This window comes from Gavia stellata, chromosome 1 (genome assembly GCF_030936135.1).
Source record: "Gavia stellata isolate bGavSte3 chromosome 1, bGavSte3.hap2, whole genome shotgun sequence".
NCBI classification, from domain to species: Eukaryota; Metazoa; Chordata; class Aves; order Gaviiformes; family Gaviidae; genus Gavia; species Gavia stellata.
The window spans coordinates 15,576,051-15,597,291 of NC_082594.1; the positions used below are offsets into that span (position 1 = coordinate 15,576,051).

Sequence of the window (21,241 nt, forward strand, 5' to 3'; positions counted from 1 at the left end):
AAAGAATAATTTGCTGGCGAAAAATAGAGTACGCAAGATTGCCTAGAGTTGGCTGAGCAGGTAGCTCACAAGTACTGACTCAGGCAGCAACTTGCTGTTGGAAGATTTTTGTCTTTGTTTTACGTGGCAGTTTGCAGAGTCTTCAGGGACATGAATAATTGCCTCCAACCTCAGCAGCATGAAGTGTTTGTCTGAATTGTAAAAGTAAAAAGCTCTCCCTGAGACATGGTCATAAGGAGGAGTCAAAAAGGGATGAAAAAAACTAATACAGGAAGTGGAAAAAGGAAAAAAAAAAAGAAAAACATAAAACCCGCGTAAGTATAGAGAAAGGAAATAGTGGAGTTGTTTTTTTTGCTAAGCTGCAGTCTGAAATGAGGGAAAAGATAGTCCATAAGACTATTTGTATAACTAAAACTGAGAACATCTAAACAGCTGATCGATTTAAGGTGTGAAGTGTCAGTTCTGAAGCATACATTAAAAATAGTTGTCAATATTAATGATTTTAATGGCAAGAAAACCAGATTCACTTATTCTTTGTAGTAGAAAGCTATGCATTCATTTCCAGTAGGTCCTACCTAATGGTTTCTTAGAGTCAACTCATCCTGTCAAAGCCATCTGGGAGTGATCATTGTCTGAACACTCAAGCAACCAGTTTGAACTGCCCTCTGAGACTTCCTACTTAGAGCAATAAGGAAACAACCTAAAGAATCTTTTTATCTTAATATTTTGTTTTCCTTGGTGGTGGTTAGCCTCAGGGTTATTCAACAAGATTGCTAGGAACCCCCTTTAGATACTAAGGCAGCTGGCTATAGCAGCTTTTATTGCAGCATGCTTAGGCAAGCCTCTTTGACTTGAAAACCTTCAGGCAACCAAAAATAGGGTATATAGAAAGGGGCGTAAAATTGCCTGGCTCCTGTTCATGCAAAGAGGCGTTTGATTTCCCTCTTGCTTTCTTTGTCTCCTTTTAAGAGCTAACTAGGGAGAGAGAAATGAGATAAAAGGACAAGAAAGTGGTAAAGGATTCTGTGGCCCATCACTTCTACAAATCATATGCCCTTCCTTTAATAATGTGAAAGTTGGTGTTTGTGTAATCTTGTCTTTAGTGTTACAGAAAAAAAAATGGTTGCATCTTGAAAAGGTCGTCTCTGTGTTTGCTAAACAGGGGCATAGGAGGGTATCTGTAAAGTTAAACGAATCCAGTAATTTCACTTGAAATAGCAGCGGAGACAGTTCTTACTTTAGATTTGCCCTCCTTGGTGTGATACATCTTTATCTTTTTCATTTAAAATTGAGAAAGAAGGATGAATTCTGAGTATGCTGAGTGACTTAGCCACAGGAAGCAAACTTCTTACCTTTAGGGGCAGGGTGGAGATGAGGGGGAGGTTTTCTCTAAATATAGCTTCTTCTTCTGCTGTGGAACTGTGGAGAAGGCAAGTTTAAAATTAAATAAATCTGGTGATACAGAATGTGATTACACAGCATTTAGTCCTTTATGGAGTTTGGGAAAGGATTGAACTGGTACAAGGACTTTAAGAGCAAGGACTTTTCTTAGAATCTGTAATACTGCTGTTTCTTGTAGTTTTCAAAGTAATTGAAAGAGCCCTGGAAATGAAAAAGGCTTCATACTCCTTTTTTTCTGAAACTCAGAAAATAATCTTATTTTATTTGGGAAATCCACAGAGGAATCCAAAAATGATATTTTTGAGACTCAATTTAAAATACTTCTAAGCATTGTGATACTAGCCCTATTTTTCTAGATGTGGTCCTTGAGTGCAGGGCAGGAATAGGAGCAGGAGGAAAATTAATAATAAATGCAAGAATAAGCATGTTGTTACTTCCATTTTTGCTTTGACAAATGGCAGTTGTTTCAAGAGTACATTACAATAAAAGTGGTGCTACCTTGGCAAACCTTTGAATATCATGTCATGCCTTCATCTCTTCTATTAGTCATGCACGTATGGTTAGACTGCCTACTGCCCGCTGTCCATTTTAGCGTTATACACTCTGAAGTGAGGACCTTTCTCTGAATGCTTTCCTAAGAAGGGCAGTGCTGTTCTGCAACTCCAAAACAGCAAGATGTTTAGAACCAGAACAGTAAGCTTAGTATTAAGTCCTTGGTGTATGTATTGTGCACTGACTTCATGCAGGCCAGTGCCTAATGAAGGCTGCCTTTGAATATCTTAATGTTAAGTACTGTGTTTTGTGTATCTGTAAAAACTCTATTTCTTGTTTTAGTGTCCACGGCTTTATGGGCCATGCTTTCAGAAATTTCTGGTAGCTCTTAGCATCTTGCAAGCTGCAACCACTTTAGGAATAAATTCCAGAGGGATTCGTAGAAGAACTTGCCTGACTCTTAGTGACTGTGTGCAAAGTCTATTTCTGCACCAATTAGACTTTTGTCAGAGACACTTAAGGCATTTAAGTTCCCCTTACTGCTTTGTTCTAGTTCGAATTCGAACCATTAATTTGCTGGATTAATTTCTGCTGCCTAAGACTGTAATTATGTAGGATAGCATATATGGTTCTATTTCATACTTTGATTAAGGGGCTAGAGCTCTGACAGGCTCTTTTCCCACCTGGTCAACAGGGTGTTCATGCCCACCATTCTCATACATGTTGCTTGTGTTCTTTCTCAAAGCTAATGAAATCACAGCTGTGGCACAACACGTGATTGCACACTGAACAATTTCATGTTGATTTTAAGGTATGCTTTTGCAAGCTGAAAGTAGGATAGAGCTGTCTATTGTCATATCACTGGTATGCTCTCTGCATCGTATGCCTGTGGTATGGTTTGGTGAGGACATCATCAGTAGCATAGATGGAGTAGTCCAACACAAGCTTTGTTTAGTTAATGCATAAAGACCTGTCAAGCAGAAGAAATAATATGGAAAATTCAAAAGTACAGCCATATTATGTATTGCAGCAATATTCAGAACCTTTTGTCTAGGCTTTTGTTTCTTTGAAGCAATTAGGCCACAGCTGGAGACATTACTGTTCTTAAGAGACAAACTGTTATGAATTTTAGGGCTTTTTTCCTGACATTTTTGGGAAACAGATTAAGAGGCTATGAATTTTACTACTGTGTGCTTTTATATGTATTAGGCGGTAATAATCCTGAAACCTAAGGAAATAGTGCAAGGTAGTATGGAGAGCACAATTTGAAACACAGCAAGCTGTCCCAAGCAATGAGTGGAATATCATCTTGCAGCAGATGAAATTTTCATTGCTGTGTGACCAACAGCTTTTCCTTTTGTTTGATTTGTTATTTACAAAGACAGTTGGAAAGTCCTTAAAGGATCTTGGGCCATTTTAAGTGTATCTCCTTATGTAATAGTGGTGCAAATTTAGGGAAGTGTTTATGGAGGACCGAATTGGGGGTAGAAGTAATTGCTAACAGAGCTGTCTCATTGCCCCTTCAGGTTTTTCTCTTTACTGTTGCTGCTTGGAATTGAAATTTGTGTCATTTCAAACAATGTATTAATGCTACTTAAGGTGTAAATCTGTAACTTTGTTACACCATTTGCAAAGAAATGTACTTCACTTTTAAGTCAGCAATGCCTAATTAAAAATGGCCCATATAGCTGAAGACTTAGTTTCATGTTTTAATCTTTTCCAGTTCTTGAAATCCCCTGAATAGGGTAGAAAAAACGATGCATAAAGAATGTCACAGCTTCCAGCTTCAGGCAAAGCTGAATCCACTCCATTGTGTGTAATATCCTGAGAGCATCATCAGCCATAACCCAGAAATCTCTGCATGCTACACGCCTGTTTTTGAGAGTGGTAGTCGGAGCAGTTCATGCCAAGGCTGTTTCTACTCTAAACTTTTTCTTTCATATCTAAACTGAACTGTGGAAAATTCACCTGTGGGGTCCCCTAGCCCATCTGCCATGTCAGACTGATCTTGGCCTTCTAGCTATTGTCACCCTTCTTAGGAATTTGCATCTAGCTCGGTTCTTGAATTAGTAGATGCTGTCACTTTCACAGCTGCCCTATGGTCAGACCACCACATTTTTGATTCTTCTGTAGGGGTTAGGCCTCTGCAGAAGTAGGTATTCTGGTTTCTTCTCTGCCTGCTGGATTGATACGTAGGTGGGTACCTTGCAAGTAGCCTACACTGCCTATGCACAGGACGAAGTTATGTAAGATTTGGCAAAGGGGTTAGTTTGAAGTTGATTTTTTTTTTTTTTTTCTGACGCAATTTATGGTAGTTTCAAGAGCAGAAATACTCAGTTTCTCCTAGCGTCACCAGGAGAACTAACTTTCAGTATATACATCAAGTCCTGATGTACTAAAACGTCCTGGTGATAGCTCTCAAATAATTCAGTAATGGCATTTATGAGGAGAAACTTACTCTGGTCATGATTCATCTAATCTTTAAAGTTCTTAGATGAAAATAAATAAAAAGGGAAAACCTTTCAGAATGTCATGCATTATGTGGATTGAGGAAACGAGATGGTTAGGAAGACAAAGGAAAAAATACAAAAGAACAGAATCTGTAGCCCAGTCATTTAAGGTAAAACAGAATCATGGGTGACATGCTTGTCATGGAGCAGTTCACATTTGGGATATAATGAAAAGTTGAAATTCCACCCCAAGTTTAGAAAATAATTGGGTTTAGCTTCATTTGTGCACTTGGTTGTGTTACACAGAGACTTTCCTATGCATCCCCAATACAAAAAATACACAATGCCAAGTCAAGAGTTTTGGTAGGTCTGTCATGATGTGGTCAGTGGTGTGTGTTTGTGTTTTGCTTTTAATAAAATAGGATTTCCAGTGAATTCCTAAAACAGTCCCAAAAATGTGAAAACCAAAATCCAAGTTACTAATCTTAACTTCACCAGAGACTAGCAATAATTTTCTCACAGATGTAAAATATAAATCTTGTCGCAGAATTACTTTATTGAGAGATGCTCATGTGGTTTTCTATGGTGATGCTTTTATACTGAAGAACAGCTTGTCTTTCTGAATATTTGTGACTATTTTTTTGAAATGTCCTTTTATGAAGAATATGTCCAAATGCAAAGAGAAGCAATGGATGATTTATTCTGCCTTGTTTGTATTCTTTTATCATAAAAGGTGTAGATCAGACAACTTCCTTTTTTTGCTGTTGCAGAAATTTCATATAGTATGTTCATCTGGTACCTGAAATTAAAATATCTGTTCACTGTCTTTTGCTTTTCTTCCTAACAGCACATTTCTATTACACATTTTAGTAAAACAATCTGGCAATTTCTGACCTGCTTATGTTTTCTGAGAAGATCCTTTCTTGCTAAAGTGAAGTTCTCAGTACAAATCACGTAGCAGATATGCACCATATATAAGGTGATTTTATGCTCATAAAGGCAAAAAAGAGGAAGAGAGAATCATGGTTTTGTAATGACTCAGAATTCTGTTACATGACTGAAGTCCTCAACACACCTTGAAAAGTGTACCTACTAACAAGGACACTGTAGTTGCAATAAATACTACAGAATATAAAAACTGAAGGCCTCTTAGCCTTTCTGCAATGATTTAAGTAATTTTTTGACTGTTCTTTGTGTGTTAGTTAATTTCTGACATGGCTTTCAATAATACAGTTCATGTCTTTCCAGTGTAGCAACTGGAGTAGAGATGCGAAGGTGTGTCACACTTTGTGCAGAGGCAGATCAGTTCTCTGTTTTTTAGTCTATTAGCATCTAAAGGTTATTTTAAATAAAAAGTAACAAATATGATTTTTTTTTTTTTTGGTCTCTGGATCTCCTGCTTCTGTTCCATTGTACTTTAAAAAAACCAACAAACAAACCAGCCACCCCCCCCCCCCCCCCCAACTCAAAACCAACCAACCAAAAACCTAAACCACCAACTCTTCAAAATTAGGTTATAAATTGAATTTGACATCTTCATGCATGTGATAGTGTTTAATGCCAATAAAGATTTCTTTCAATTAGAAAATCTGATTTTTAGTAACTGCAGAAATGATCTTTGTGTGTGTAAAATGAGAACGTTTTTCTTTTCTTTAAAGATGTTCTTGTCAATATGTAAATAATTTGTATATGAGTATAAGACTTGGGGATGGGTGGGCAGAAGCAGCTTGATTCTCTTCATAACACACAGCACTTTGAAAGTGCTTTTGGTGGGGGGTGGTGTGGCTTGGAACAGTCATTCTTCTTGATACCAGAATTGACATCAGTTTGCTAACAAATATTTAGCATGTTCTGGGTGTTTTAGCTTTGTTTTTCTAAGGCTTGTTACCACAGACCTGCATTTATGGTACAGTCTAATTTGATTTCCTTAGTTTATACAATATTTGTCTGTTTTAACCAGTATTTGCTTCACCTAGACATAACTGAACAATAATAGATAGTGTCAGATAGCTAGATGTTGGATTTGAGAATTTATTCTATGAAGTAAAATGTCTTATGTTTCTTGACTTGCCCTTCATGTTGATTTTAATTCCAAGACTGTTCAGTGATTTTGTTCTGTGCACACACTACAGAGCTGTGATTCTAGTTCATGAGTAGGTAGAGTTTAAGTTTAACGTGATAGTACTGTACTAAATATAATGGCTGATTTATGTGTTTCATTGATTTGATATAATTTCCTAATATTTTTTAAAAATTTTGATGTTGACAGTAGTGCTTTATCAAGACGTGTCTCAGGTCATGTAAAATAGAAGATATTGAATGTAAGGATTGGGGCAGTTGTGGTGTAATGCAGTTACTATGGAAAAAATATCTATTTAGTGCAGGGAAAGATAATGTAGTGTTGGTGCCAAAGTTCTTAGAATCATAGAATAATTTAGGCTGGAAAAGACCTTTAAGATCATCCATTCCAACCATTAACCTAGCACTGCCAAGTCCACCACTAAACCATGTCCCTAAGCACCACATTTACACATCTTTTAAATACCTCTAGGGATGGTGACTCAACCACTTCTCTGGGCAGCCTGTTCCAATGCTTGACAACCCTTTTGGTGAAGAAATTTTTCCTAATATCCAGTCTAAACCTCTTCTGGCACAATGTGAGGCCGTTTCCCCTCATCTTATCACTTGTCACTTGGGAGAAGAGAGCAGCACTCACCTCTGCAACCCCCTTTCAGGTAATTGTAGACAGCGATGAGGTCTCCTCTGAGTCTCTTCTTCTCCAGGCTCCAGCTCTCTCAACCACTCCTCATAAGACTTGTGCTCCAGACCCTTCACCAGCTTCGTTGCCCTTCTCTGGACACGCTCCAGCACCTCAATGTCCTTCTTGTAGTGAGGGGCCCAAAACTGAACACAGGATTTGAGGTGTGGCCTCACCAGTGCCAAGTACAAAGGTACAATCACTTCCTTAGTCCTGCTGGCCACGCTACTTCTGATACAGGCCAGGATGCCGTTGGCCTTCTTGGCCACCTGGGCACACTGCTGGCTCATATTCAGCCGGCTGTCAATCAACACCCCCAGGTTCTTTTCCGACAGGCAGCTTTTCAGCCACTCTTCCCCAAGCCTGTAGCATTGCATGGGGTTGTTGTGACCCAAGTGTAGAACCCGGCACTTGGCCTTGTTGAACCTCATACAGTTGGCCTGGGCCCATCGATCCAGCCTGTCCAGATCCCTCTGCAGAGCCTTCCTGCCCTCCAGCAGATCAACACTCCCACCCTACTTGGTGTCACCTGCAAACTTACTGAGGGTGCACTCAATCCCCTCATCCAGATCATCAATAAAGACATAAAACAAAACTGGCCTCAATACCTTGCCCTCAGGAACACCACTTTTGACCAGCCCCCAGCTGGATTTAACTCCATTCACCACGACCCTTTGGGCCCGGCCATCCAGCCAGTTTTCTGTCCAGTAAAGAGTGCACCTATCCAAGCCATGAGCAGTAGTCAGTTTCTCCAGGAGAATGCTGCGGGAAACAGTGTCAAAGGCTTTATTAAAGTCTAGGTAGACTATATCCACAGCCTTCCCCTCATCCACTGAGCAGGTCACCTTGTCATAGAAGGACATCAGGTTAGTCAAGCAGGACCTGCCTTTCATAAACCCATGCTGGCTGGGCCTGATCACCTGGTTGTCCTGTATATGCTGCATGATGGCCCTCAAGATGATCTGCTCCATAATCTTCCTTGGCACTGAGGTCAGGCTGACAGGCCTGTAGTTCCCTGGATCCTCCTTCTGGCCCTTCTTGTAGATGGGCATCGCATCCGCTAACCTCTGGTCTGCTGGTGCCTCTCCAGTTAGCCAGGACTGCTGGTAGATGATGGAAAGTGGCTTGGTGAGCACTTCTGCCAGCTCCCTCAGCACCCTTGGGTGGATCCCATCTGGCCCCTTAGACTTGTGTGTGTCTAAGTGGTGTAGCAGGTCGCTAACCATTTCCCCTTGGATTGTGGGGGCTTCATTCTGTCTTCCAGCTCAGGGGGCTGGGTACCCAGAGAACAACTGGTCTTAGTGTCAAAGACTGAGGCAAAGAAGGCATTAAGTACTTCAGCCTTTTCCTCATCCTTCGTCACTGTATGGCATCCAGTGAAGGATGGAGAGTCTCCTTAGCCCTCCTTTTGTTGCTAAGGTATTTCTAGAAACACGTTTTTGTTGTCTTTTATGGCAGTCACCAGATTAAGTTCTAGTTGGGCTTTGGCCCTTCTAATTTTGTCCCTGCAAAACCTCATGACATCCTTGTAGCCCTCCTGAGTTGCCTGCCCCTTCTTCCAAAGATTATAAACTCTCCTGTTTTTTCCTGAGTTCCAGCCAAAGCTCTCTGTTCAGCCAGGCCGGTCGTCTTCTCTGCCGGCTCATCTTTTGGTACATGGGGATGGCCTGCTCCTGCGCCTTTTAAGATTTCCTTTCTGAAGGATGAAGAATAAACCTTGTTATGTCCATTTAGACCTTTACTCACTGCTATTCAAAACGGAGGAAAAGATCTTTACTTGTGGAGAATGTCCAGTTCCCGTACTTAAATTGTTAATGAGAAATGTATAGTGTTTATAGTAAGTTACCCTCGTGCACATGCTGCAGATACTGAACAAAATGAAGATGTATATTCCTTCCTGTAGCGCTATGATTTATTTAAACATTTCATCCATGTAAGTGGGGTTTTGCCTGCTTTGTATTCTGTAAGTTAATGAGTGTGATTCTGAAGTTGTGGAAAAGAACTGATCTCTTGTGATGTGTCTTGGGTGGTTTCTTAATATATAGCGTTCAAAAACTCAGGATGTGGAACAGGTAAGATATATGTAAGGACTGTGGTTTGAGGGAGGTTGAAGAGAAAGGTTTTGAGGGAAGGTGCGGGGGAAGTCGATATGTAGGTCAGGAAGCATCACAGAGCTGTGTGTGAGGGGACAAAGTTTGCCTTATTGAACCAACTTTATGTTTAGTATGATTTTAATGTAATCAGCTTGCTTACTTTGAGACTTTTCTTCTGTGCCTCTTTGCTCTAAGAAGACTACTGGTTGGAGTTTAGTTGGTAAAGTAAGGAACATGCTGACTTTTCTCAAGTGATACTCAGCTAGGGAAGAGTTGGAAGCTGTGGCCTAAAATAGTTACCCATGTTAACAACTCCATATGAACATTGACTATACTTTATGTGGTATGCTTAAGCAGTCTTGAGGAATTGATGATGGTGTCCTTGTGCTCAAAATTGGAGGTACTTTTAAAATTGCTTCTTCCATAGTCCATTCATCTATCCCATATTCAGATATGTTTGGAAAAGCTGGTGAATGTTGTTTCAGTGTGTTCCTACAGTTAACTGCAAAAATGGTTGTGTAATGCACTGAGACAACATTTTTCCTTCTGTTACTCTACACTCAAATAGCATATAAAAACAAAGGCTATAAAATATGTACCTTAGGTAGACATTTTATAAGTTCACAGTATTACATGGATTTTTATAGGTGTTAAATGGAAATAAACAAATGTGTAATCATGGGTGCAGTGGTGTTTTCCCCGTTTCCACTGTTCCCAGAATTGAGTTGAGCAAACATAACAAATCAGAAATAGAGGGGAGGAGTAGCACATGCTGGTACTGTAGTTTAAACACATAGTCTGTGAAGCATTACTGTGCAGTGTTTTTACATCTGTATTATCTTTACCTGCTTTCATTGCTTTGCAAAATTGACCAGTTCTCCAGTATGAAGGTTTATGTATAGTACGGTATATATAGGGCAGTCTTTACCATGTTGTGCTCTGTTTTATAAATGAATAGGTTAAATAGGAAATAAAGAAGGCTTGCTGCTTGTGGCATGTTTCTCAGTGGAGCTGAATATTGGAAAACATATGTAACCAAAGATCTTGTGTGCTTAATAGTACCTGTATTATATGAGCTGTATCATGGAAACTGACATGGCAGTGACACCGTTTTAATTAACGCTGTAGTAACAGGGGGATTCCTGTACACAAGGGAAAACTGGCAGTAGTTGCCACATGCAGACAAAGTAGAGCTTTGTTTAGTGTTATATTTTTGTACAAATAACATTCCTGCCTATTTTGTGACCCTGCAACAGTGTGTCTGTAACTCTTTGACCTGGAATTGTTTGTGTGCACGTTTAGAGAGTGTAAAACATATATATCCTAAAACAATAAATAATTCTATATAAGTAACTAATTTGGTGACTACTGCCCCATTTTATGATCTTCTGAATTTGTATCTATTCATTCTCACTTGTTTGAAATAGATTCATAGAATTGTTTAGGTTGGAAAAGACCTTTAAGATCATCAAGTCCAGCCATAAACCTAACACTGACAAGTCCATCAAATGATGAAGTAGTTAACAAGATTTAGTATTTTGGGGGAAAATACCAACTTTTGAACATCAAAGAATGTGTTAAAAACACTTAGTAATTCAGTGGAGCACATTTTTATTAATTGGAGTCAAGGGTTTCATTAGTAAGTTTCTAGGCATAGCAATTAGTTGGTTAGGGCAGGGAGAAAATAACACTCTGTTTTGTTCATCCGGTTTGACCTATGATGAGGTCTTAATTTATGACCAGAGCTCTTGGATGTTGCGGGCATGCAAATACATAAACAAAGTTTGGGATTCATCTCTTCTAATGTCAATGTATTTGACCTAGTTAACTTAGGTTCCCTTCTTGAAGGAGAAAACAGTCCTGATTCACCTTCAATATGTTCCTTAAATTGATCAAATTAATTACGTCCTAAAAGTGCCTATTTAGGTTCCGTTCTTGTTGGTGGAGGGCAGGGTGACAAAGTCAGATGTCAGTGTCAAGAAAGATGCTAGTGTTGAGGTGACCAAATATGAATTATTTATCCCTTTAGAATGTCTAAAATAATACAGTACCAGCCCCTAAACTTCAATATACCTTAAAATAAGAGAAACTATGAATTGGGAACAGTTGCGGCACAATTACTATTTAATCCAAACAAAAATATGGAAAATTTACAGCCTGATTGATAGCTCAGTACAAATACGCATTGATCCACCAAGATACATACAAAACACAGTGCAAAACACAGGTACAAAGCAGAGGTATGAGTTTGAGTACCTAGTTTTGAACTCAGATCACCAATAGAATTTATATTGCAGCTTTAAATGTTGTGGTTTTGGTGAAGTAAATGAAAAAGGGCATTCCATGTAATTCAGAAAAAAGTAAGGATTATTGATGTAAGAAAAGAATGGTACCAAGTGAATGATGCATTGGATTCTAGTTGATAACAGTACTATTTGAATATGAGTTTTAATTGATACCAGTTCTAAATGAATCGATAACAAGCTTTGTTGTCAGTGCTCAGTGTGTATTAGTAGATTTATTTTTGTCCGCATGTGCTTTTTGGAGCAATGTTGCTTAACGGCGTCAAGATCGCATTGATGCTTGTTACGATTAGCCTGCATTTGTTATTCATTAGCAAAACATGCTAATCACATACTCAAAAGGTGAAGTAATCATTCATTACACTTTTGTATTTTCATTGAATTGAATACTTTTGTGAATGATAGTGCTGAATGTACTTTCCAGTTTTTTTCAAAACAGATAAATCTAAGCTCCCAAAGTTTTGTAACTAGGTTCTGCAGAGGGCAGTTGAGTTACTTGGTAGTCCAACTGTCCTCATCTTTTCACATGAAGTTGAAAGGCAGCTGCACATCACTTTCATATTACTGCTTTAGTGTGACTGCTTACCTAAATTACCACGGAGAGATTGTTTGATTATCAGTGGTGAGGGGAGTAGTCCATCAAATAATCTGGGGATGTGGTCTATGCACAAAGCTTGATTACTCAGTAGCCAGTTCATTACAACTCCCTAGGCACTGAATATGAACTAATAGTGCCAAGTTACTGGACGGTGCTTGAGATTCCAGACATAACTGGCTTGGTTTGAAAGACTCTAAAGTCACATTTAAAAATGACAAGTAACTAATTATCGAGAAAAGGAAGAGAATGTTTTGTTCAAGGGTACAAGAGTAGATTATGATATTCACATCGAGCCTTATCTCACCATTGCTCTAGCTCTGATCGCTACAGCTGTTTGTTGGGAAAGTGGTGGTGGCCAGAGTAAGGGTTTGAGAATCTGACATACCGTGATGCTTGGAAAGAATCCAAACAGTTCTTGCTTGGTTTTGAATGTGACTGTTGTTGGCAGGCTTAACCTTTTGTTGTTAAACTTTCTGTGCTAGCAGGTCATTGTTGGGAATGCATGACTGTCCTAACTCTCGCTTTGTTTTGTCTTAGTCACATTGATCAAACAACAACATGGCAAGATCCTAGGAAGGCCATGCTTTCCCAGATGAATGTTACAGCTCCCACCAGTCCTTCTGTGCAGCAGAACATTATGAACTCGGCATCAGGTAAGCAAAATCTGTATTTATGAAAAAGATCATACAAATGAAGATACCACTAACTATTTTAATTGCGGGGGGCGGGGGGGGGGCAGAGTCCAAATCCTAGTTATCCTGGTTTTAGACTTTAAATTTGTTGATACTTGATGCATCTAGCAAGAGGCTGATACTTGAGGTAAGAGAATTTGTATAATATTTATGATGTCAACAGAAAGTATCCTGTAATTCTTTGGTTTGTGTTTTTATTTTTTCCAAAGGGATGATTCAGACATTTAAAGAAGCAGAATTTTTGTGTAACTGCTTCTGACTGAAAGTGCTGTTAAACTGATGAAGAGCAGAATTTCCATTACATCAGTGTCAATTTACTTTAAAGCTGTTGTGCTTCTGCAGTGTTCTTCTGCCTCCCCTTGCTCACTTACTAGACTTGGTAAACGCTCATTCATTTATATGTCCTACATTTATTACAAACATCTCATTTTTTCTGTCTTTGCTAAATGAATGAAGCAAACACTTCGAAAATCTTGTTTAGAAGCAGAGACATTTTGGTTTTCCTCTTATTTTCCTATCATTTCCAAAATCCTGTATCATGATGATTATTCCTCTAGCTGAGAAGTCTGATATGTTTTCCTGGAATATAGAATTTATTTTCAGCTAGTCTGGGGGGGCTGTCACTAGACAGCAGTAAAGTGTGCTTGTTCTTGCTATAGAATCTGTTACATGTTTTCAGAGCTCTCTTGTCCTGATGGTGCAAAGAGCAAGCAGATAAATTTGGTGCCATGCTAGTTTGGCTGCTGCGCTTTTCCCTATGCTTTGTCACTTTCTGTCTGTCACTGAGGTTCATGTTTTATTTCTTTTCTCACAGTCTGATTGTATTTTGTGTATGTCTGCTGTTCCTGTATTTCACAAAGGTTATTCTCTGGTGCTGCTTTTTGTTGTCCATTTAGACAGCTTTGTTTCATGCTGCAATTCATATGCTGCAGACAATACCAAAAGATTAACAGGCATGACCAAACTGTGCTGTTCATGACTGAGTATTGGAGGGGAAGCTAATCAAACTTTATGCTAGCTAGGCCAGGATGTTGGATTATCCTGAAACAAATGGGAGTCCTGTTCAAGTTCAGGAAGTCATGATTTGGAGCAATTAAGGTCTCAGGCTCTGATGTGAAAATAAAGTATCTGTGATTATTTTTTTCTGTTAATATATACCAGGAAACCTGCAGCAATAGAGATGACATGTTTTTGCAGGGACACTTCTGAAGAACAGGGAGTAGGAGAAAGACCAAGGGAATTGTTTCCTGTCTTGCTTTTTGGCGTATCTGATTTGTGCTAAAACTTAGATGCTTGCTGTTTGAATACTGACGTAAATTCTGTGTTTTAAGATAACTCCTCAAACCTTCAACAGAAGGTACCAAGAATTAACAGGAAAAAATATTGGTAGTGAAGTAAAATTTATGTTATGTACTTAGAAAGAAATGAAGGATCCTTAGCAAAAAAATAAACTGGTTAGTTGTAAGGGGTAAAAATCTAAAAGAAAATCTAGCAATCAGTACATGAGCATTGTTTTAAAAAGAAAATTAAGTATTTACACATAATTGATTGATGTGTGTGAGCAAGTGATTCTGCATAGATCTTGTTGCTTATGCATTAAAGAAGAGTTGAGACACCTAACTAAGTAGGTTGTCTTGTGACTTGAGAAAGCACTTACTTGAATACAAGTTCATTGAACATTTAATGTCATAGATGATACTGTATTGAATATGAACTGAAATTCTTGTAAAGTTTTTCCCCAGTGCTCTGAGTTTCATAAAGTGCATGAAGAAATCAGGACTTCTGTGTATATTAAGTTAACGTGTTTACGTGGGGTTGCATTTTTTAAGCTTAAATCAGTTGAGGGTAGTATGACTTGGAACTGGGTCTTTGGATGCACCTGCTTACTCTTAACTTACTTGAATTTAACAAAAGTCTGTTTTGAATTAAATAATATTGAACCTGCATTTATTGTATACTATTCTGTTTTTGATACCTGATTTGGCAAATCGTTATGTGCAAACTTTAAATTATGACTGTATATTTGTTTTTACTAAAGTTTCTTATATCTGGTTCTGTTACTTTTTACTGCTGGGTTCATGGTAACTTATGCTTCCTTGGTGGCCTCATAAAGAAAGAGAGAAATGGAAAAATTGAGTAACTATGTACCACTTCAGCACAGTGGAACTTAAATCTGAGTGCTAACATCATAAATGTAAGACTACTTAATGTTCTAATTTGGGTATTCATCCTCAAGAACTGGGAAATAAAGTTGAGACGTTTAAGACAGAAGTTTCCTGTTATGAAATATTGCTGGCAGTGAAACATGCCCTTGTGCTTTGTGAGCCTTTCATGAAATATATTGGGAAAAGCCAAGTGTAAGTATTGTGACAGCTGGAGGTCACTGACTTGCAAAAAAATGTTCGAAACGCCACAAGGGAGAATGTTTTCCTTTCTGTATGGTTCATCCTTGTATAGTGCTCAGTAATTGTAGCCCTTAATCAGAAGTTACTGCCCAAGTTTTAGTATATTTAATTACAGACTGCCATAGGAGCTTGTGAGTAAAGTTGCTGTGGTAAAACTTGAGAGAAGATCTTTAGGAGCTGTCTTGAAAGCCATTGGAAGCTTCCACTAGCTAGAATTAAGAACAGGAAAACAAACTGAAGAGGGAGAGAGAGAACAGAAAGCTGCTGTCTGCATATTGAAGATAAACCTGTTGTCTTTTCTGGATAAATAGGATAAGTGGAGCTCAGGGGAAATGGGAAGAAAGCAAAACTAGAAGGTGTGGTAAGGGTGAAGGCAAGTCAAAAGAGTGTTTAAAATCAAAACTGGCATAGGGAAGTTGTAGTTTAGCATGAGGTTGAGATTTTTATGTTGTTTTTCTTAAGAAATCCCACTTCTTGAGGCAGCTAAGACTGGATGAGAAACCAGGTATCTTGCTGCAAGTTACGTTTCTTTAAGGACATTAATAGGCATCTGAACCAGCTTTGCCTGTTCCCAGCATGATTTTGTGAATGAACTATTTTATGACTGTTAGTAAGCAGACATCCTTTACAGGAGGGTATCAGTATGCGAAAAGTGAGGCCCCCCCCCCCCCCCCCCCCAACTTGTTTTGGTTCTTTGACTTTATTTTTTATTTTTTTGGTCTGTCTTGCTGAACTTAGCTTGCTACATGTAAACAATTAAAATGGTTTGGACCATATGTATGTGGAGAAACAGTGCTTTTCTAGATGGCATTTGTTAGTTAATCTTCTGTGAAATAGGATTGCGTCTTCACATCAGTAATGGAAAGAAAACAAGCCTGTTAACTTCTAAATATGCAACATCTATATAAAAATCAGTTTTGACTGTTGTAATTTTGTGTGTGTTTCTAACAATTTTTTTCCTAAAGGTATTACAGGAAAAATTTTGTTCTTCTGTCTTAATTTAAAAGGGAAAAAAAAGGAAAGAAAAAGGTAGTAATAACAGTACGTTGTTCTTCTGAGGAACCTGTCCTATACGTTTTTTACTGAGGTAAAGTTATAAGTTTGAAAGTAAACAATGCCTGTTTCTTGTACAATTACAGTTGATATAACAGAAATGGGAGAGTAACTGTATTTATATACTTCCATTCTTCAGACACTTTTACTTCCTGAATCATGCTTGACAGCACTGCTTACTTCAGCCTCTTCTGCTTGCGCATAGACATTAGATAATTAGCTTTGGAGCAGATTACCTGTCTTTGTCCTCTTTTGTCTTACTTCGCAGTTTTGAATTGGGCTTCCCAGCGAAAGTTTGTAGACCTAGTGTAATTCCGTTGCCTCTTAGGGGAAGGCTGTAGTGTTATGTTAAAGGTTGGTAGGAAATGGACACTCGAATTCGTAACTCTTGAGGGGTGTTTTTGCTCCTTGCGGGGGGGCTGGAGGGTAAGGAGGAATATGCCAATAACTAAAACAAGTTCTAGCTCTTCTTTTAGATCCTTGCTCACTTCAGTTGCAGATTTCTTTTCTACGTAACCAGTCATACGACAAATTCTGCTTTGTGTACAGTCAACACTACATATGGTCTGTTGTGAAAACTGAGTTTCTAAGTATCTGCATGACAGTAATGCTCATTTCTTTCTTCATCTGCAAAAAATGCCCCTTTTTAAATGTTTTTTTTAAGTTTTACTGATTTGACAGAATAAAGGTGGACTTCGGGTAAATTTTGTAGACTGCTGTTGAACATAGGTGTTCCAGTTCCTAGGTTGTCCATGAATATTCTTTTAACATCTAGATACAGATGCCTCCTAATATGCATTAACCTTGTGATAAAATACAGCTTTATTGACATTTATTTTACAATTATGTATCAGAAACTGTAGGGATTTGCAAGATTTACTGGTTATCCCAGCACAGCTTGAATCTATACTATATTTTTGCTTTCGTTACTCTTTCTGTTACTTTCTATCTGCCAGCAGTGTGCTTTGCTTTGTGGTCAAGACTCTGCATTTCATAGCAAAAATGGTATACTGAGAAAGTAAAAACTCACAAAAAATGGAGACATGCACCAGAGACATGCACACAGACTTTTAAAATTACATATATTTATGTTAAGTTACAGCATTATATAAATATTTAGTTACAGAGGTATGCCTTATCAGTAGTTCTGTAAGGAAAACTTGGAAACTGGAATCTAATTTTTTTTATAGCCTTGTTTTTGAAAGTACCACAGTAAATGGTGAGCTCCCTAGAAGGGTTGTCTCTCCCTGTGCAAATAATTTCATAGCATTGTAGTCTTATGGCTGTGACTGTGTTCAAGTGACCTAGGAGGCATCAAACAGAACTAGTGGGAGACCATGCCACAGGGATATTGTTGGTGCTAAATGTTTACAAAGGTTCAAGGGGAGACCGGAAAATTACTTGAAAGAAAGATCCTTTGGCACCTAGTAAGTAGACAGAATCTGGCTCAAGAAATCACCTGAGGTAGTTGGAGGCTAAGTACTATTCATAGTCACTATACTTTTTGGGTCTATATGTGTATCAGTGCTTTATTTAAAAGTTTATAGAGTCTGACAGAGACTAAACAGGCTGCTTTCAGCAATAAGATCTGTCCATCACCCCAGGGTAGGTGCCTGGACTAAATGGACTTTTGGTTAGACCAAGCATAGCTGGTTTTGTACAACATGAGCTACAGTAACTATGGAAATTTTACTGAGAAGGTCTGAAGAGCAGCAATACAGAGCTTATATAACTTAAGTCACTTAAACATAAGCTAATGCTGGGAGTTCTGTTTCTGTTGAGCCTTTTCGGGGGGAAAAGGGACATGTAATTGCACAGGAATTTTCCTAGATCCTCTGAGTGAATGTGTCTGCTGTTCTTCACCATGGTTGTCCATTTTTCCTCCATTACTTGCCTTTTAATACAGAGTTTGTCAGCCAGCCAGTAACAAAATCAGACTTGACAGTCTTCTGGTTTCACAACTGCTCACAAAACCAAATAGGAATTACAGAAAGCAGTACTAATCAATTTTTGAACCACCATTTCAACATGTAGGGATGACAGCAGAAACACGAGAACAGTTTACTGGCCAAGGAAGAAAGCAACATCATGATTAATGCCAAAAGTTTCTAGAGAAAAGTTCTGTTTCTGCAGCCATTGATGGCACTTAGCAAGGAAGACTTGCTACTATGACAGCCAGGTGAGCAAACAGACCTTCCCTGTCCTGCCCACAGGTGTGCATTTTGTTTAGAAAGAGAACCTTGCCCAGGTTTGTCTCTAGTAAGCTAGTACTCATCAGATCACTGAATCTAATAAGCAGTATTCTTCTACCGGGTAGATGGACTGGTCAGCTCCTGGTATCCTGCTTCAAAGGCATTTTGTTCTTACTACAAAGGAACATGCTGGACCAGTATACACTTTACTCAGTGTTAAGCAGGACTGAAACCCCAGGGCTAGTTTTGTTTTTCCTAGAGCCGGCTGGGTTTTTTGGCTTTGCAGTTCAAAAGATGATTTCTTGCTGAGTTTCATCTCCGAGGGATGCGTGGCTTAGAAGGACTCTGAGAATGGTAGTGCGAAGGTCTGCCCACAAGGCTAGGGTGTTGGCTTAGCAGTCAAGGAACATTTTTGGTTCTTCATTGGCTTCTACACTTGGATGCACTGTGCTCCTGTGCCCCAGTTTTATAAAATAGCATCTCACTGATTAGCTGGCTGGTCTTTGGGTGTGGTAACAAAGTACAGGGTTCTTGGCACTTGAGCTTTCAATTCTGCATCAAAGTCCTGTTATACTGTGAATATGTTAGGATTTATGAAAGTTTTGCAGTGTTGTCACTTTTTCTTGCCTGTTCTGTTTACTAGCCTCTGATAAAAGAAGCGGAGGTACCCTTGTTACTTGTATGCAGCATTTAAAGCTTATGAGCATTAAGGATGGGAAGGAAATGTCCAATTGTTAGATCACTGTTTTTCCTCACTGGAAAACCTGTAGCCCTAATGGTGGAGTAGTGAGGTTGCTAGAGAAAGGCATAGTTTTCCGAACCAAAATGAAAGAGTTTAAATTAGAAATGTAGTTTGCAGGGGATCTTCAAATACCACAATAAGAAATTCTTGTCCTGGTTATGCCTTGGGATATTACTGGAGTGCAATCAAATTATTATTTTACTCTTTTTGACATTTCTCCAAGAACATCTTTTGAGATTAAGCAAGCAAATCTATCTACGCCCCCCCCCCCCCCCGCTTTAAACAATGAATTCTTCAACAGGAACATGACTTCAGGACAAAATGACAGGCAAAGAGCTAATGTACTTTGAACATGGATGTAGTAGGTACTTCAGGCATTTACCAGATACACACACGTGTTTTTGTGTGTTTATCTGAATCTCATTGTGAAATTCTGATGTTTGTGCATACTTAATGTATCTTACATTATAGAGAATGGTCTCTTAGTCCAAGTCTAACAGCCAGATGGCTTTTGCTAGCGTATTACTATATTACACTGAGGAGGAGTGGAAGGAGAGGTTGAAATGTGATGGCTTCTGGCAGCAGATCTTGTTCTAATTTCTTTTACATTCTTAGCACTTGTAGTGGATCTTTTGCTATACCATCTTAGGATTGTACTTAAATCTAAAGAAATACAGACAAGATCTTCCTGTACCTAATTTAGATATTTTTAAAAGTTCATGTCTATGTGAGTATAAGAATTCAAAAACATACATTTGTAAAGCACCTGCCGGATAAGATGAGATGAATGTAACTTCAAGAATAGTTTTCAGTCTAAGCAAAATACAGATGAATGTACATGATCATATAGAGATGGGAGCAAGTGGTTTATGAACTGTGTAGCGATGAAAGGTGGTTTTCTCAAAAGCTACTATTTGGAACATAAGGGAAACAAACCTCAAGACTCTGTTCAGGCACTAGCTCTGGACTTTAGAACACCATCACCTATCTCCCTTTTACCATTTCCAAAATGTAGATTTCCCTGCCTGTGCGTTCCTGCTCGTAGAGGCGTAGCACTGCTGTTTGTAGCATTGTGTCTCTATGTCTGCTCCTGGTGCTTTCTTACCTTTACGTTTTTGTTGCTTGTTTGCCTCCTGTTCTTCAGGTTTGTGTTTTTGCTTGCTTAAGCCTTTAACGCTTTCACAGAAGGTTATGGTATGAGGTAAAGGGAAAACAAGTTTTGTCACTTGTTTTAATTGTTTCTGAAAGATAGAGGAATATTTCAGGATCTCGATAGTGTTACCTTGTTGCTGCTGCTGGGCCTTAAGCACTAGATGAACTTTCCCATAAGAGGTAGAATGTCTCTGTGCTTATTCTTTTTCCTGGTGCTCATGCTGGTTTCATTCTGGCAGGCTTGACTTATCGCTGGTTTTGTCCTATAGTGCTATAGCAAAAGGAGTTGTCAAAAGCGTAAGAAAGTATGCAAACAAGTTTTATAAAATTAAACTCCAAATCCTAAATCAAAATGATAGAAGTGCTTTCTGTTCTTTGATTTCCCACCTGCCACTTCTTTGCCCTTATCCCAGAAATGTGAGACATGAGCTTGAAACTCTTCTGTTTCATGTACTGTTATATATGTAAAATGTTGGAATTTTTTTTAGATCAATTTCAGCTGGAGCAAACAAGAGCCCGCCATCAACTCCTTCCTTCTATATTGCAGGCCCACTCCCCGATGGATGGGAACAAGCTATGACCCAGGATGGAGAAATTTACTACATAAACCATAAGAACAAGACCACATCTTGGCTAGACCCAAGGCTTGACCCACGCTTTGGTAAAAGTTCATCTCACTTCAGAATTTTTGATTCACTTCAGTTCACTCAGATTTAATTTTGCAGGCATATTTTGGAAACTTTTTATAGTACGATTAAAATATATTTTAATTTGAATTATAGAGACCTTATTTAAATCATTACTTAAAAAAAAGATAAAAAGGATTAGCGCATATCCTGTAGGAATGTATGTCACCAAAGTTTCTAATGCTAGGGGTTGGGATTTTGCCATATGATCCATGGAGTTCCCA

The 21,241-nt window shown here is 38.6% G+C and overlaps 1 protein-coding gene across 4 annotated transcripts in view; it reads left to right on the forward strand.

The window, feature by feature from the left end:
• Nucleotides 1–21,241, forward strand: part of YAP1 (Yes1 associated transcriptional regulator) — a 95,370-nt gene that overhangs the window by 39,150 nt on the left and 34,979 nt on the right. For 3 of the 4 annotated variants that reach the window (XM_059818503.1, XM_059818495.1, XM_059818511.1), the window contains exons 3-4: nt 12,633–12,748; nt 20,879–20,992. In XM_059818503.1, coding sequence (XP_059674486.1) covers nt 12,633–12,748; nt 20,879–20,992 — 230 coding nt within the window. The remainder of the gene's footprint in view (nt 1–12,632; nt 12,749–20,878; nt 20,993–21,241) is intronic. The other variant, XM_059818520.1, reaches the window with a different exon arrangement.